The following is a 19,690-nucleotide window of genomic DNA, read 5'->3' on the forward strand; positions in this document are numbered from 1 at the left end:
CCACTACACAAGAGGCACGTGTGATTCTATATTCACGGTATTATATATATCTATGTATATATGTAAATGTGTTTTTTACATGCTCTCAGTTATATGAATTTATTTTTATAGATTTAATGAATCATGGGCACTAATTAATAATAATTGATATCACTTTCACTTTTTATTATTTTTATTTAAATTGATGCAATTTTGTGATTACACATCACCTATTAATTTATTATTTATGTGTATATATACCTTAAGGAGTAGCGCTACATTCTTTATTGTATTTAGTAATAAGCATCCCCCATGTTAAATTCAAAAATTCATATAAATATACCCCACATATGCTTATTTATTTAAATAATCTCCCATGTGCAACATGTTCTTTATACCCTCTAGGCATTCCTAGTTGTGGTTTATTCAACATATTCAGGCTGGTTCTTTTATTAGGGCCACAAGTGTCTTTTTTAGTTTTGATTTTTTTTTGGTTACCATAAGACATTAAACCCTTCATTCTGGGCATTATTTTTATATATTTTTTTTTGTAATACATTTTCTTTATGACTACCACTGTAAGCTTATTCTTTTGATGTAGGTTTGATTACTAAATTTTGCCCTCTCGATGTCCTCAGAGGGGATCATATCCTGTGTGGGCATCGTGTATACGAATATATTCTTTGCTTTCTGTTAAGATGGTCGCCACCAGCTCTGAATGATTGATCTCCTGTTCTAGGGTTTCCTTGATAATTGACTGGTTGTAGTAAATAAGACAGACGGCTTCGCATTGCTTCCATGCCCCTAATGATGCAATTTCCGACAAACTGCATTGGGAGAAGTTGAAAGCCGCGACGTTACCATGCATGCGTGCATTGCTGAGGATTCTGGGTGTTATAGTTTTAATTGTCGAATTGATGCTGCATGAAATTGTGTTTTTAATCAACTTTAATAAACCTGCATACCGGATTTACACTATGAGAACTGCTTTTTGGATTCTTTACATAGTTGATTCTTGAAATAACTCCCGGTTCCTGAGTGTGTCATGGTGGTAGGCTGCTGTGAGAGAAGATGAAGAGAGACACCATCCTGGGAGCCACTGAGCCGGGTGAATTTTGGATCAAACAAGTGCTGTCTGACTTCTCTTTTGAGAGTCACATACACTTTGCGGTGGAAGACACATGAAGCTTTTTTGGATCCAGTCATCATGGAAGGAGCAGGCATTTTTGATGTCTGTTTCTGCACATGTCCCATGCAGACTTTGTTTTTGTTGATTTTTTTGTTTTTGTTTAGTTGTGCTCAATATGTACACTTTTTGTTTTATTTTGTTTCATTTTCATGTTAGGAAAGCACTGCACTTTTATATTTAATAGCTTTAATAAGAGCTCTTGTCATCCCTCATTCTTAGAAAAGGAAGAGGTGCATCCTGGGAGCCTAGACTGCATCTTAAAAACTGAGGAAGACGAAACCAGCCATCATCCCTACAGCACATGTTGGTGGACTAAACCTACATCCCCCAATGGCAGCATCGCTGGTGAGCATGGGCTTATTGCCATTTGCAGCCTAGGTATTTAATTGTGCTTTCGTATGTTTCATACATTGAATGCATGTATTTCACATTTGTTTTTCTCAATAGTTTCACCCCACCTTGTTTTTGTCAATAAAGATTCAAGATTACATTCAGTCTGGTTTATTGCAGAATAGGAGGGTTTAGCTGCATGTCAATTTACACACAGGGAAACGTGTAGCAAGGACAGAACACTATATATCTTGCTCCAAGCATCTGGCTACACTTCCTTTTGCAAACGCTGACTACCTGTCTGTTAACTTGAACTATTGGCTTTATTATTTTCCAAATCCCTGACCCAGGAAAAGTATGCAGATTGTTAGTTCTGATTTTACTCTGACTTTAAATTAGACGTAAGCCCTGGCTGAATGACATTTAGTCTCCTAAGGTGCTTTGCTTTTAATTTGAGATGGTACTTAAAGCCATGGGAGTTTATCAAGTGACCAAGGGAGGAGGTGTAGATGGAGAAGAGAAGGGGTCCAAGGACAGAACCTTGAGGGACCCCTACAGAAAGAGGAGGTGGAGAGAAGGAGACATAGTTAAAGGTAACGCTGAAGGAGTGCTGGGATAGGTAGGAGGAGACCCAGGAGAGAGCAGAGTCTCGGAGACCAAGAGAGTGGAGTTTTTTGAGGAGGAGGGGATGATCAACAGTATCAAAAGCCACAGAGAGGTCAAGTAGTAAGGTAAGAGTATGGAGTAGAGGCCATTGGCTTTATCAGTTAGTAAATTATTAGTGAGTTTTAGTAGGAGTCAGTTTCAGAGGAGTCTAGTGAGCGAAACGTGTGTGTAGTGAGCGAGTGTTGAAATGCTTTCTTATATCATAGAGATGATAGGAGCCATTCCGGTCTCTGATTACCTTTATGGTCAGCCTCTGGAACTTCTGGCTGGATGCTCAGGTCTCCCAATGAAATGGAAAAGCCCGAGAGAGCCGCGGGAGGGGGGGCAATGTCCCTTTCCACTTCTTGTAAAAGCAATCCAGCAGTTAATTAGCTGCTAGGATTGCTTTTACAAGACAGTCGACCACCAGCTGTAAAAACAATACTGGGATGATGCCTGCAGCTGCAGGCATCATTCTGGTATAACCACTTGAAGTCTTGCACCGTACGTCTATGTTGCTGGTTGTCAAGTGGTTAGAGTATCTAAAAATTATAAACAATAGCTTTGAAATAGCAGCTAAACTCTTTGAATCCACATGGAGTAAGCCTTCTGGTCCAAGTACTTTATTTATTTTTATTTTGTCTAAATGTTTCTGGACCATATCAATTTTGAGCCATTGTGGATCATTCGCAGCTACTGTATATCAATATTATCTCCTGTATGGACTTAAGCTTTCCCATTTTTTTAAATACACATTCTGAAGAAGGTACTGTAGCAATCATGCGCACAGAGATGGACGCAGTTCAACCATTTTGGCTCCAACCTCCATCTTGGCAAAGGATCATCCATTTTGTACAAACATATCTCCCCTCATTCTCCCCCTCCCTCTCTGAGAGTCACAGTGATATTTGGTTGGTGTGCGTGTTGGAAGTGTCACAGGCCGGCCCGGGCACAGCAGTGAGCTCAGAGCTATAAACCATCTTTGAGCGATGTGTCGGGATGGCTGGGAAGCTAAGCAATCTGGCACCTCATACAAAGATAACCCAAGCCTCCCCCTGAATTCAAAGACATTCCAGATGAGTAAGAAACTAGATAACACTTTTAAAATCCATTTTTCCCCTATGTCTCATATCTTGGAATATGAGAGACTTACATAAAAAACAGGCATATCTTCAGATTGGCCACGGGAAGACAAACAGTTTGATATGTCACTCTCCTTAGCTGGAGTACATAGGAAAGCAAAAATTACAACTCTGGAACCCTTCAAGTATGTATTTCATATTTCATATCTAACCATTCCTCAGATGCGTCTGCATATTAAGCTACACGCGGGTGAAATGGTACTGGTGCATAGGAAAAGTTATGAGCCAAAATATGAGATTTTGGTTCTAGTTTGGGCCTCCGCCCAGACAATCCCTTCCCAAATGAGGCATTGGTTCTTGGCTTCAGAGACACCCCCTGCAAGGGGACTACAAAATAGGCTGTCAGGCCTAAGAGTGGAAGTTGAAGAATTCTCCCGTTTAACATCAGAACCAACTTGGGAGATGGCGCCCTTTTACTCTGAAACTTGATCTGCTTAACCCAAGGCTGATTGGCAAGTACTTTAACCCTTTAACCTCCTTTCTGTTACCTCTTTGCTGTGCTATTGTTCTTTGTATATTTATATATATATATTGGTTACATCTTTTTTCTGTAAATATTTTTATTGCACCCTTTGTTTTGACCTTTTAGTAATAAATCTTTCTTTCTGAAAGTGTTGAACTGTTTCTATAGCTCGTTAATGCAACTTACAAATTCCTGCCTCTAAAAGAGCGCTACTGTGTTTGTTTAACCCTCTGTATAACCTGTCTGCGGTGACAGTGCTATACAGACGATTATCTCAACCATCATAGTGTTATTGCTGATATTGCCGAGTTTCCTCTTTCTCTGTACAAAAAGGAGGTGGGGGCAGTGTGAAGGGTTAATTGCGTAATTAACCTGACCCAGTAACAATCGCATTCAGGCTGCTGGTACATCGATTTGTGGTCCATTAGCTGGAAAATCGTTGTGCAAGGTGCAGCTGGGCTTGGCATTGTTACGCACGTGACATCGCGGTTTCAGATTGGCTAGTCCTTCAGTCACGAGTTTGGTGAGAAGGTCAGGGGTCTGACGCGCGATCGTCACAGGTACGTAATAAATATACCTTTTCTTTGCCCCCAGCCACCAACTCAAAATGTATTTGTAAAGGGCCTACATGCTCAGACATTTTTATTATTATTTAATTATATTGTATTATATTATATTATATTAAGAAATCCTTTTTACATATTCTGTTATATTCTTTATAACTTTTAAATGATGATAGTGTTCCTTCATTTAAAATATTTTTAAATTCTCTTTTCATATTTGGCAGCCAGCCACCAACTCAAAATGTATCTTGTAAAGGGTTTACATGCTCAGACATTTTTACTATTATTTTATTATATTATATTATTAAATCATTTTAAATATTCTATTATATTCTTAATAACTTTTAAATGATGATAGCGTTCCTTCATTTTAAAATATTTTCAAATGCTCTTTTCAAATTTGGCAGCACGGTGATGGGCTTTAATGCAAAGTGCCAACTATATGCAAAAAGCTGGCTTGGTTTTCTGTACTGGGCAAGTACCCACTTCAAACCTTCAGAATTGTGACTGCACTGTTATCAACAGCTCCTGATCACCATTTAAGATCAGGAGCTGGTGGGACAGGCTAATGACAATAACAGTGATCTCATGTGTGGGAAGCTAATGTAATGACTATGGAGTTGCAAACAATCAAAGGGACTGCTGCCCCTGTCTGGAACGTGTTGAATGAAATACTTGTTTGTACTATTTTTTCATCCTTTGCTGCATGTCAATGCTCTGATTTTCAGAAGCTTCCTTGCAGCCCCTTCCTGTACTTATGAACTCAAGCACTGGTGGCATAGCATTTCTCAGAAGAGAATAGCATTTTTGGGGGGCTTTCAAGGTTTCCTTTAAAACAACCTCCTAAGAACGTCTCCATTTATTGAAATTTAGTGTAGCCCAGTGAATGAGCTCTGAAATCCAAATTAAAAGATTGTGACCACAATTTGTTAAACCATCATTCTTTATTCCTGCCTGCCTTATAGTAGTCATTTTCAAGGCTATGCGGCAAAGGCAGCTGTAAGTCAGACTAGTGAAGGTCATTTCTCTGCCATCCGAGCAAGGTGAAAACAAATCACATACAGTATATTGCTGAATTTCATAAAAAAATTTACTTTTACTAATTTATCAGCACCAAAATGTGGAGAATGTTCTCCGGCACTCTGTGTTATGCTTTAGAAAAAATCATTATAAACACACAAAAAAGGAACCAGACCGAATATTAACAATATTCAGACTGAATTATCATCAATGGTCATAATGGATGAACTTGCAAAGTTACAATCAATCAAACTAGTGATGAATAACGAAGGCCTAATTAAAGTCCCAGAAATAGATATGTACTCAGAAAGACTTTGTAATAGCACCCTCCATTTTCACAGTCTCACCTCAACTCTACAAATCCAGGTCCCTTCTATCTTTTTAAAGGCTCTGGGCATATAAACAGCCACAGATCTCCTGCTCCACTCTTTAAATAACATTGACTACAAGGGGGAATGGGTGTTCCCAACAGTACTAAGTATTACCTAAGAGTCGCAAATCACAGAGCTTACCCTGCTGCACTCCACGTTTGATACTCCCCTGTGGGTTTTTTTCGAATTCCTGAACTGTGACTCCATTTTGGTCTCAGCCCCCTTGTGGCTCTCTCCTTGAGCCCATTGATGCAGTACAGCTTAACCACATGCCGCCCAGTCACTGTAGAAATATGTTGGCAGGGCGGCACGGCTGGGCAAAACCACGTTTTAAAACGCTGTTAAGGAGTAACCACCATTACTGCTACGTTGTTAAGGAGTAACCACCATTAACCACCATTACTGCTACGTTGTTAAGGAGTAACCACCATTACTGCTACGCTGTTAAGGAGTAATCACCATTACTGCTATGGTGCAACTCAAGGATATAGTCCCATTTGGGGAACACAAGCGTTTTTCTATTTCCTTTCACGTTTGTGGATACACATAGCCCAGCTTGGGAGTGCACCTGCATGGGTGCACCCGCTTGCTGAGGGGGTACTCGAACAAGGAAGGAGCAGACATCACCAGCGGGACACTGCCAAAAAGGAGCTAAGGGACTGTTCTGTGCAATATTGTTGCACAGAGCACGTATGTTCAACATCTTTTTTTATTTCTAGAAGCAAACACAGCCATTTCTTACCTTTGAAGTTGGGGCGAATTCGGGCATCATATCCAGAAATCTTTCCCATCAACTTGTCCAAGAAATCAGATGGTGACATGAGCTTGGGACTGGAACGGACAGAAGCCCCCACCTCTTTGGAAGCTGCAAGGCTGAAATAAAAAATGAAATAGTAAATCCATGATGCCAGAGCCACTGCTAGACTATTTTGCATTCTAGGCAAGACGAGCTACTCACAACCCCCACCCCCCCCAAAAAAAATAAAAATAAATACAATTTCACTGGTAGTGCTGCTTCACCCCTCCTAGCACACATCCTCTTTCCCCTCAAATTTTCCACCCTAGCAAATTCCCCCCCCAAATCCCCCCTCTTATCATAAATCCCTCCAATCTCATTTCCTAGCACAAATCACCCTGAATCCCTCCTCCTAGCACAACCCCCTCCAAATTACCCTTCCCCGCACAAATTCAGCCTCCCCACCCAACTCCCTCCTCCTAGGTCAACCCCCCTCCTAGCATAACCCCTCCCAACCCCTCTTCTAGCACAATTCCCCCCCATCCCTTCTCCTAGCACAAATTCCCCCCAATCTCCTCTAATAGCACAAATTACCCCTGCAAATCTCCCCTCCTAGAACAATCCCCCCTCCTAGCACATAACCCTCCCCAATTCTTCCTCTTAGCACCCCCCAAATCCCCTCTCCTGGAAGAGATCCCCCCCATCCCCCCTCCTAACACAAATCCCCTCTCCTAACACAGATTCCCTCTCCTAGCACAAATTCCCCCCAATCTCCCCTCCTAGAACAATTCCCCCTCCTAGCACAAAATCCTCCCCAATTCTTCCTCTTAGCACCCCCCAAATGCCCTTTCCTAGAAGAGACCCCCCCATCCACCCTCCTAACACAAATTCCCTCTCCTAACACAGATTCCCTCTCCTAGCACAAATTCTCCCCCAATCTCCCTTCCTAGCCCAAATCTCCCCAATCCCCTCCCTCCCAGCACCATTCCTCTTCCTTCAATCCTGCCACCTAGGACAAATTCCCCCAAATCCCTCATCTAGCTAAAACCCCTCCAAATTACTCTTCCCAGCTTAAAATCCTCTCATTTTACCCCCCTTTTTAGCACAAATATCCCCCAACCTCCCCAAACATCTCTCCTACTCCTAGCACATATACCCTCATTCCTTCTACTAGCACAAATTCACCCCCCCATCAGCCCCATTACCCTTCTCAACACAAATAGCCCCCATCCCCCCTCTTGCACAAACCTCTCATCTCAGTACAAATTATTCTTACCCCTCCTCTCCCTCCTTTCATTATGTATAGTTCCCATGGCCTGTAAGTTTTCCTTCCCAAACTTACAGGCAGGGAACCAGGTAGAGGTGCGGGTTGTGCTGTGCTGTAACTCCTGTCAGTGGGGCAATCCTCCATACAGCAGATGACACAGGATTGCTCTTGGATCAGGCTGTACACAGTTTGATTACCCTGTCCCCTATCTCCTTCAATGACCGCTCATCTCTCAGCAGCAAGGAGAGACTTGTAACTGTAGCAAAGAAAGTGGTGTCATCCTCCTGGCAGCGTGGCAGAACTTTGTTAACCCCTTGGAGCCGACGTCACACAAATATGCGGCCTCATGGAACTGGGCTTTTTTCCAAGGGGCCGCATATTTGCGTACCTGTCTTTGTGCTGGGAGCGTGCCGCACTGCGCGCTCCCAGCACAAAGACTGCGGTGTCACTGAGAGCCCCAAGCCCATTCTAATGATCGGACCCGGGACTCCTGATTCCGGGTCACATGATCGCTGTGATAGCCTCTGATTGGCTATCACAGTGATCAGTCACTCTGCAGCCCGGCCCCCTTGTTTTTTTTCTCTCTCTCTATGAATGGAGAAGAGAGATACATTATATCTATAACTGCGGTATCAATCAAAAAGGTATCAAGCAAAATTATATATTGCAACTAATCCTCTAACACATAAGATCTAACTTTCACCCTTGAAAGTGCAAACCACAACATAACTCCAATATGTTAAATGAATATCGCTAAATTTGTGAAACAAATATACATATAATGAACCTAAAAAAATTATGTATAATGAATAAACACAAAACTAATTAAATATCCCAAAAAAATAAAAATAAAATTTTATGATAATAAAATTATTAAAAATTATAAGTCACTCATCCAAAATAAAGTCACTCCAATCTCTGTTTCCAATAATGCAAATTTTCAGATCCTTTGGTATTGAGCCCTTCTATTGGCTTCCAAAAGGAAAGTATGTACCCTAAGGGAAGTGGCGTGTCTGCCATTTTGGATATTGGAATTCACATGTCAAACTATTTTGGAGGCTGCTTGGCGACCCTAGAGGTTTGAGGGCATGGGAATAAGCGTTTTGATGTTTTAACTAATGTAAGCAGTAAATAAAGTATATGTTTATTAATCCCATAACGGAATATCCTGTTTATATATCACTCGCATGGAGCATGGGTATAAGTACTATGGAGTGCTTCCTTAAAAGCCATGATGACATCTAGGAGAAGGTGGTTGATGACATCGTAAGGAGTATTATTCAGGCTTGGAGGAAATTTGTGGGAGCGTGTTGCTTATCTCCACAGTATTGATAAGGCGTTTTTTGTTTGTTTTTTTGGTAAGGGTATTTATGCCTTACACTATAAAAGTGTAAACTGAATGGTCACTGAATGGTCACTTGGATTATTTCATTCACAGAGTGACGCACTATCATGTTTTTTTTCTTAAATTGCACAGTGCATATGGTATATGGGTATGATATTGATTTTATTAAGTTAATGCACTATATGAGTTTTCTCTTTTTTTTTTGAAGTACACACTTTCCTTTTGGGAGCCAATAGGAGGGCTCGATACCAAAGGATCTGAAACTTTGCATTATTGGAAACAAAGATTGGAGTGACTTTATTTTGGACACGAGTGACTTATAATTTTTAATAATTTTATTATCATAAAATTTTACTTAAATATTTTTTAATTTTTTGCATATTTAATTATTTTTGGGTTTATTAATTATATATAATTTTTTGGGTTCATTATATGTATATTTGTTTCACAAATTTAGGGATATTCATTTAACATATTGGAGTTATATTGTGAAGAGACATACATTGTATCTCTCTAACTCCTGGCACAAAGCAAAAAAAAATGTTTGTAAAAAAAAGAAAAAGAAAAAAAAAAGATAAATAAATATTAAAAAATAAAAGAAAAAGAAAAAAATACCTAGATCAAGGTTTGATCTAGTTCAGTGCCAGGGTTATTGTTTGGGTCAAGGTCAGGGTCAAAGGTCAAGGTCAAAGGTCAAGATTTTAAAAAAATGGTATCAGTGCCAGTTAGTGTCAGTGTCCGTGTGTTTTAGGTTAAAAAAGAAGACAAAAACAAAATGCGCATTATTGTTTCTGGGCTGTACTATGGGTACAAACAACAAATAACATACACATATATGGTATCACTGCGATCGTCAAGAGCTGGAGAATTTATTTTGGGTTGTTCTTTGGTGGTAGGTTATGGTAGTAACAAGAAACACACAGCTAAATAAAAAAAAATATTTATTTTTTTTACTATTTTGGGCCAGTTTTCCTTTGATAATAAAACAAAATCAGGAGATATCCATTACCATTTACCACCAAATGAAAGCCCAATTTGTCCTGAAAAAAACACGGTATAATCCACCTGGATGTAAAAAGTAGTTGTGGTGATATATACGGTTTTACTAACACATATCAATGTTGCAAAATTGTGCTTAGGCATTTAGATTTGTTTTACCCTTAGGCATGAAGGGGTTAATCTAAGGACTGAATGAATAGAATTGCAATGTAAACCCTTTGGCAGATAAAGCAGCCTCTTTATACCGTATGTATTACAACTGTGTATAGAGCTGTTTCCCTGGAGTATGTCTTTAAGACAATTGTGGATCTCCACATACAGTACGTATACAATTCCGAAACATTAAACACATTATAATGACGCAATAAGGAAAGCAACAGCTGACCTCCATCAGTTTAATTGCTATATGTAAAACAGATGAAATGCCTTTGTGTATAAGGCTAAAATTAGCTTTTAACTAAATTGTCCATAAAAAAGAAGTGTAGGTGCTTATACAACTCCTATAGATAGCTATAGCTTTATGAAAATGCTGCGTCTTCAGATTTGGACTTCGTATACAACGGGTTGCTGCAAAGCCAAAACACAATCATTAAAATATTATATTAGTTAGTTTACATGTTAATGTAATTTCAAAGGTAATTTTTAATAAATTTAAAGTGATATTAAAGGCAATTTAAAAAACAAACATGCCTATACTTACCTGCTCTGTGTAGTGGTTTTGCACAGAACAGCCCAATCCTCCTATTTTGGGTCCCCTGCTGGGGCTCCTGGCCCCTCCTTCCTGCCTAGTGCCCCCAGAGCAAGCAGCTTGCTATAGAAACACCCAAGCAGGCTCACTTCCAAAAATCTTCAGCCTTTACAACCACTTTCCTAGTTTTGCTCCTGCAATGTCACACTGTCACACAATGGAAACTATTTTAATACGATAATCGGGCATGGTCTACTGAGTGAACCAGAAATTAGGCCTCTATTCCTAAAGATTAAATAAAAAATAGAACATGAGAACAGAACTGAGCGTGTCAAAGCATTACCAACCAATAAATGGGTCCCCCTTTTTTTTTTTTTTTTTTCACTGGGCGTACTGTATCCCTTGCCTTTTATTTTCCACCTTTTGTCTATTTAAACTTTTGTTCTGATTATTTTATTTACCTGTTTCAGCCATTTATATATATATGTTTTCTATCTATGGCTGACTGATGGTGGATATATATAACTTTGATATAGTTCGATCCTTTGCTTTTCTTTTTGTTTCGTTTAATTGTTAATTGCATATACTGGTGAATGTCACTGATCCTTTTTGTTCCCTTTCAGCCACTGTTAAATTTAAAGAACACACCTATTGGCTGTTATAGGGCTTTGTGTTACTATATAAGGACTCCATTAACATGGCTGCCTCTATCTGAAGAAGCCCATGTGACGTAGTGAGCGAAATGCGTCAACGTCACCTCCTGGACACGCTGGTACATGCGCACTCCCGCGGAGCGGCTCAGTCAGACTGCAGGACCTGACACTCATACATTTTCTCTGTGGAGCCACGGCTTTCCTTGCGGCATGCACGGCCGCCATTTTTAGCCACTATTTTGCACCGCTATATGCGGTATGTCATATATCAATCTTTGCCTATCATCATGGCACGTTTTGGGCTGTCAACAGGAGTCTGACCCAGCAATGGCTGATAAGCTTTCCCTATATTGGGAGGATCTTCACCTGTTAACACACAGGATTCAACTCCACTGACCTCAGCAACTATCCCCGCGTGGGCTACAGGTCGGTTGATGACTATTAGCTGTTACAGGTTTGACACAAGCTTTCCACTCTACCATATCTGCATATTTTGTGGACTTTTACTGAACTGGGTCTTCACCTGACAGCCCCTTGTGCTTCAAGTATTTAAGGCTTCTATATATTATGCATATTATAGGCTCCACCAAGCTATTATGCCATCTGTATGATACATGTCTATATGACAATCATTGACTGTCTAAATGACCCTTGGGATATTGGGCATATTATGTCATATATTGCCATTTCCCTTCCATCATTAAACCACTCTTGCAATATTGAGGAGATGTATTCTACATAATTTTGCATTATAAGCCTAACCGCATATTCTTGATGAGAGATCTATCATATTTTCATACATCACTTGATATCTGAGGAATGACTTTCAGCTTTTTACTGATACTAGGGATTATACCAATTATTTTTGATGGTTGCATCAAGGATCATGTTTATCTAGATTTATTATTATGCACTTTTTTTGTGTATGTTTACATGGTTATGTGATTTATACATGAATCCTGTCCTTGGTACTCACCATACTTTCTTGAGCTATCTATATCACCACCTGCTTGTCATCTTCATTGTCTTATTCATATTTTGAGACTATTCTATTCATCACAGGTCTACTATTCATTACATCCTTATGGGACTTTTTGCATGGCTAGTGCTGTCCAGGTTGATCTTGCCATTCTGCTCTTGACTTTCTTTCCCCCTGGGTGGTGGTTCGGTAATTTCTTGTGTCATTTTTTGTATATTTTGGCTTACCATGCCATACATGTCTTTGTGATATTTGTACTTTTTTACTGCAAATTAAATTATTTTTGTCTATTATTTTCAAGGCTGCAGTTTGTCCTCATTTGTACCCCCTTTTGGCCTCTGGGTCCTTTACCCCCTGGTCTTTTTTCTTTATCTTCTCTATTCCTAAAGCCAAAACTATACTATGAACACTTTCCCCAGTATGGTGAAACAGTCTTACAGTGTAAACATGAACAATCAAAATACATTATATACCCCACAAAATGTGAATCATTCTTCAAATCTCACATCTTCCCTTTGTTTCTGTTCCCCCAGTGTGAATAAACTCTCACCAGATATTCTCACCCTTATGTATAAATGGGTCAAATCAGTTGTGATGCTTATTGACCCATTGAGATATAAGGGTCAGAATATGTAAGTAAGATTATCACTCATAGCACAATAGTTATAGAGTAGTTTGTGGGTACAAGGACTGCAGAGCATGTACAGTGTATACCATGGCTGAGGCACTGTTTAACCATGCTCCTTTAAGCCACAGCAATCCAGAAAAACAAAGTCCAGGGCACTCACTCATTTGTAAGTAGGTTGAAATGTTGGTTAGTGAGACAGCTGCTGCCCCAGACAGGAGGGAAAGAGTAACCCTATTTCCCACACTTTTTGCTGAGCTGTGCCTCTCTCCCTGTGCTTTTAATAAAGGAAGGAGGTCTCTGCCCAGACAAAAAGTCTGCTGCATGGGAATGAAAGACACAGACAAGCCACAACATGTTATCTCCAGCTGCTTAAAGAAAAGAGAGAATGTGGAGCAATTCCACCTCGAAGAGCAAGCCTGCCTGCTGTCAATCCACCATGCAGGGTGACTGCTGGGATCTGCAGTCTGCTCCGTAGACACCAGTTCTGGTGATCTGCCACTATGGACTCTGCCATGAATGGACTTTCATTCTGTGCAGGTTCGTTGGAGAAGCCACAAGGTAGGGATTTAGGAAGTTAGGGATTAGGGATGTTAGGGAAAGACTGTGCACTTTGTTTTGAAACTGGTATGCTGAGAGTTTTCAGTAAAGCTTTTAAAACTTTGTCCTGTATATGAATACAGCATGTGGTTACCAAAGGTAACATAGGTCTACCAAACAGCCTGTCGTAAAGCATGTACCTGTGATAGGTGGGACAGCCTCTTGTAGCAAGTGAGTTGTTATTGGCATTTTCTCCCCTAGTGGTCCATCTCCCATAGCAATGGGAGCAGATCAGCGCTCAGAGCTTCCCAACCTGGGCACTAGGTATGGAAGAGGAAGAGTTAATGTAGAGCATGCATGGAGTCCATGCTAGGTGCTCAGTGGGACCCCATTCCATTACTGGGTGACAGATGGCAGAGATACGCTGGTCAGGTGGAGTGGGCATAGGCTCAACCTGTCCCTCCTAACTAAAAAAGTAAGGATCAGTGAGCGCTCAAATTAAGCTGCTATTGCACAATAAGGTAACCAGATAAAACCTCAATAAACATATGAACTAAAGGTGTAGAGCTAGAATTAGATTATGTCCGTTAAAATAGATGTACATAAATATATCATAAAATAAGGATGAAATGTTCATAAAGTGACAGTTCGTGCTAAGGTGCGAATCACAGCTGTAGGTAACTTCAATATTCAGTGATGTGCTCAAAGGTGTGGTAAGAATACGCACTCACCAGATGCGTATTGTAAATACGTATGTAATATATATAATCAGAGGTCCCCTTTAAGGATGGATGAGGTAAGCCGGGTACGGAATATCCTCCCTCTGGATGGTGTACAGCTCAACGGATATCTCCTGGATAATCAAGGAACTAATCCTGCCAGAGGTCCTCTTTAAGGATGGATGGGTGTTTGCAGCCTGGGATGGAAACTCCCTCCTCTGGGTCCTGTGGGAAACTGCAGCTAGCTTCCAGGGTAGGGCGTAATGCCGGCACCCGGTGTTGGGACTGTACGAACAGGCACCGTGTGTTACACTTTGTTTGATCCCACAGGACCCAGAGGAGGGAGTTTCCATCCCAGGCTGCAAACACCCATCCATCCTTAAAGGGGACCTCTGGATAGGAAAGGGCACCGAAGGGTCTGTAGCATGGAGATGCAAAAGAAAAAAAAAAAAGAAAACTTCAAAGTAAATATTTTATTAATGTGTGGTAATGTTAAAACAAATATTTTTTTCTACACATATTAAATGAGTAAATGGGATATTTCTGGTACCCACCATGGGGGTTTTGCCCTTAGTTGGGATTGGTCTCTACCATTATAGACCTAAGAAGTTAGGTTATTAGTTATATGAGATGTTACATTTTGCTTATTCATAGATAAAGGGTTGTATGTTTGATTGCTCAATGTTAAATGTGATCTGTCATACATACTGTATATGTAGGGGATAGGAGTGCCTGCTCCTGGCGACATCTACAATCTTTTTTCCCCTAATGGGCATAGCACCTAAGATAGGAGCTCAAACTACTATTTGCAGTTTACTTGGGAAGATGGGGTTAGGCCTCTTGGAAGGCCACCTGCCTTTCCCAAATACCCAATTTTTTGGGGGGAAGGACACAAGGCAGTGATCAGAGGTGTACTCATATAACATGGCAAAGGCATAAAAAAAAGAAAAACAAGAACTTGATCTTTTTGCTGAAATGTAAAGATATTAAAAAGAGAGAGTACCAATATTCATAAATTAAATGTAGGAGAAACTAGCATAGTACATACTGACAAAATTGTCCAAACCTTTAGAGATTATTATACTTCATTATATGATTTTAGAGTAAATAATCTGATGTTGACTCTTGAGCAATGACAACAGTTGATTATGGAGTATTTGGTAGAGGTCAATTTTCCATATCTATCCCCGGATGACGTGAGTACTTTGGAAAAACCAACCACCTCCTCTTTAAATGGAAAGAGTCTGAGCCCAGATGGTTTTGCCAATGACTATTATAAAAAAATGAAGACAATTTTAGTGGGAACCATGGTTGAGTACTTTAACTGTATTACAGTCAAATCGCAATTATCTAATGAAGCATTATTAGCTAACATTACTGTTATTCCCAAACCGGGGAAAGACCATATGCTCTGTCAAAATTATAGACCAATCTTGCTTCTCAACTGCGACACAAATTCTTTTTCCAAACTGCTGGCACTGAGACTGCAACCCTTCATCTCTGCTCTACTCCACCCAAATCAAATGGGGTTTATTCAGGGTAGGGAGGCAAGCGATAACACTATACAAGCCATTAACATCATTTATTGGGCCACTGATCAATTAACCTCCCTACCCTATTTGGTCCTGTCTACAGATGCAGAATAGGCTTTTGACAGGGTGGACTGGACTTTTATGAAGGAGATTTTCCTGTTTCTGTGGATAGGAGATCGAACAGGGGGATGGATATCTTCATAATATCAGAAACTGGAAGCTAAGATACAAGTGAACAGTACTTTTTTGGACAGGTTTCCAGTTAGGAACTGGACAAGAATGGGCTGCTCCCTGTCACCTTTACTGTTCGCTCTGATACTAGAACCATTACTACATAGGGTTAGGCAAAATCTAGATAATAAGAGGCATAACAATAGGATTGAATGAATATAAACTCTCAGCATATACCGACAATATTCTTTTTTTATGTATTACAGATCCTGTTATATCACTCCCTATATTAAAGGCAGAGTTGAATAAGTATGGAAGATTATGGAACTTCAAAATAAATTATAATGAATCATAAATCCTTGTGATTAATCTTCCTACAAACATTAAACAACAATTACAAACAGATGGCGTTGGAATACACTTACGTGATTAGGGAGGATAAACGTTCTAAAAATGAATGCTCTCCCTCAAATTTTTTATTTTTTGCATACAATCCCTAAAGCACTACCAAACACCTTTTTTTAGACGTATCCATAAAACATTTGTGGACTAAGTATGGTTGTCAAAACAACCTAGAATATCCTTTCTAACCCTGTGAAGTCCCATACGTTTTGGTGGTTTGGGGCTGCCGGATGTTCACTTGTATTACAGAGCTATGGCACTAGTGAAAATCTTTAATTGGACCTGAAATTAACATGATAAAATCTAGGTCAAAATAAAAAAACATATGGCAGGGCATAATCTCGCACATGGCTTGTGGGTTCCGATAAGGTATAGGGGTCTGTCACACTGGGTTTCTCCATTAACAAAAGCCACACTAAAGACTTGGAATGCAGTAAATAGAGTGGGGAAATTGGTATCCTCAGTGTCTCCTCTTGCCCCGTTGGGAAGATTTCCCTGGTTTTCCTCAGGAGAGGATAACTCTTATTTTCTTCATGGGGACAGCGTACTGACACAAGTTGTGGTGCGCTGAATCCGGGAGGCAATTTACTATCCCTCTCCAATTTACAAGTGGTTTGGCTCCTTTACGATGGCTTTTTGGAGACATCTTCAATTATACACTTTTTTAAGACTGTAGGTGCTTCTCCACATCTCTTTGACCACCTGGGAAAGGATGTGTGTTAAAAAATCTGAAGAATCACATCTTCTATAAAAAATATAGAAACTCCTTTTAATGACATACACACCAGAAGAACTACCCTACTGGATAGAGTGGCAGAGAGACCTGAATCAAGAAATTCCATTAGAGATAAGTTAAAAATCTTTACTCTTACTCATTCTATGTAGGCTATATTGCCAAAAGTATTGGGACATCCCTCCAAATCATTGGATTCAGGTGTTCCAATCACCTCCATGGCCACAGGTGTATAGAATCAAGCACCTAGGCATGCAGACTGGTTCTACAAACATTTGTGAAAGAATGGGTCTCTCTTAGGACCTCAGTGAGTTCAAGCGTGGTACCATGATAGATTGCCACCTATGCGATAAGTCCATCTGTGATATTTCCTTGCTACTATACATTCCCGGTCAACTATTAGTGGTATTATAACAAAGTGGAAGCAACTCTGGACAACAGCAGATGACAGAGGAGTGTCAGCGCATGCTGAAGCACACAGTGCGCAGAATTCCCCATCTGTCTGCAGAGTCAATAGCTAAAGACCTCCAAACTTCCTGTGGCCTTCAGATTAGCACAACAACAGTGCATAAAGAGCTTCATGGAATGGGTTTCCATGGCCAAGCAGCTGCATCCAAACCTTACACCACCAAGTACAATGCAAAGCGTCGGATGCAATGTCTAGAGCAGTGGAGACGTGTTCTTTGGAGTGACAGATCACACTTCTGTGTCTGGAAATCCCATGGATGTGTCTGGGTTTGGCAGTTGCCAGGAGAATGGTACTTGCCTCACTTTACTGTGCCAAGTGTACAGTTTGGTGGAGGAGGGATTAAGGTATGAGGTTGTTTTTCAGGGGTTGATCTTTGCCCCTTATTTCCAGTGAAGGGAACTCTTAAGATGTCAGCATACCAAGACATTTTGGACAATTTCATGTTCCCAACTTTGTGGGAACAGTTTAGGGATGGCCCCTTCCTGTTTTAACATGACTGCACACCAGTGCACAAAGCAAGGTCCATAAAGACATGGATGAGCGAGTTTGGGGTGGAGGAACTTGCTGGCTTCACAGGGTCCTGACCTCAACCCAATAGAACACCTTTTGGATTAATTAGAGCGGAGACTGCGAGCCAGGCCTTCTAGTCCGACATTAATGTTTCACCTCACAAATACGCTTCTAGATGAATGGTCAAACATTCCAATAGACACACTCCTAAACCTTGTGGACAGCCTTCCCAAAAGAGTTGAAGCTGTTATAGCTGCAAAGGGTGGGCCAACTCAATATTGAACCCTATGGACTATGACTGGGATGCCATTAAAGTTCATGTGCGTGTAAAGGCAGGAGTCCCAATACTTTTAACAATATAGTGTATATTAGCACGAAAACACGCCGAGTCATGCTATAAGTTTATCTCTAGGTGGTAGAGAACTCCAGTTAAATTAGCATGTATGACTCAGGGGTCTACCTTAAATTGCTGGAGAGTTGGTAAGGATACATTTATGCATTTATGTTTGCATTGCCCCACAATTCAAAAATATTAGGATGATATTTTAATATGGATAAATAGGATTTCATCTTTTCCAGTTAGTAAATATCTTCTTCAAATATTATTTCATAATACACCAATGTCAGTCAAAATGTATAAAAATAGTGTCCCACCTTTTCTCTTAAATGCAGTGATAAGGGAGGCAGAATGCTGGGTCCATAAATGTAACGGGAAATATAACAAATTCTAGACGTGGGCCTCATGGATCCAACTCTCACCACAGATGTTATCTAGAGGGACATTATAGGATTATTTGAATTTTATTAATGTTTGTTTATACCTAATCTGTGGGATATATGTTGATATGGGGTGAATAACTAGTTTCATATATTTTTATTCCCGGCAGAAAAGCATTTATGTGAACAAGCAGTTGTATATAACTCATATTATTTTATGTACTTACACTTACCAGCCACTTTATTAGGTACACCTTTTCAATTGCTTGGTAATATAAATTGCTAATCAGCCAATCACATGGCAGCAACTCAATGCATTTAGGCATCTAGACGTGGTGAAAATGACTTGCTGAAGTTAAAACTGAGCATCAGAATGGTGAAGAAAGGGGAATTAAGTGACTCTGAACATTGCATGGTTATTGGTGCCAGATGAGTATTTCAACAACTGCTGATCCACTGGGATTTTCATGCACAACCATCTCTAGGGTTTACAGAAAATGGTCCAAAAAAGAATATCCAGGTATGTGGATGGAAACTGTCTTATCAGAGAATGGGCAGACTAGTTTGAGATGATAGAAATGCAACAGTAACTCATGTCAATATGCACCAAAATCTCTGAGTAATGCTTCCAATACCTTGTTGAATCCATGCCACGAAGAATTAAGGCAGTTCTGAAGGCAAAAGGGGGTCCAACACGGTACCTATAAAGTGGCCTTTGAGTGTATATTATTCAGACTGTGTAGTTGCATTTACCTTATTATTTCACCCTCTCCCTTTAGGGGGTCCCCCTTCCCTTTTTTCTTTCTTTCTTTATTTTTCTTTTCCCCTTTCTTTCTCTTTTTCTATTTTTTTTATTTGTGGTATTCTGTGTATTTGTACATTTATATTGTAAAATCAATAAAA

At 40.0% G+C, this 19,690-nt stretch overlaps 1 protein-coding gene across 2 annotated transcripts in view; it reads right to left on the reverse strand.

The window, feature by feature from the left end:
• GLRA1 (glycine receptor alpha 1) overlaps window positions 1-19,690 on the reverse strand; it is a 201,646-nt gene that overhangs the window by 102,674 nt on the left and 79,282 nt on the right. For both annotated transcript variants that reach the window (XM_089682807.1, XM_089682805.1), the window contains exon 2: window positions 6,445-6,575. In XM_089682807.1, the coding sequence (XP_089538933.1) occupies window positions 6,445-6,575 (131 nt within the window). The remainder of the gene's footprint in view (window positions 1-6,444; window positions 6,576-19,690) is intronic.

Source organism: Staurois parvus, unplaced genomic scaffold (assembly GCF_062004578.1).
Source record: "Staurois parvus isolate SC_StPar_1 unplaced genomic scaffold, SC_StPar_1.0 ptg000298l, whole genome shotgun sequence".
Classification (NCBI taxonomy): Eukaryota; Metazoa; Chordata; class Amphibia; order Anura; family Ranidae; genus Staurois; species Staurois parvus.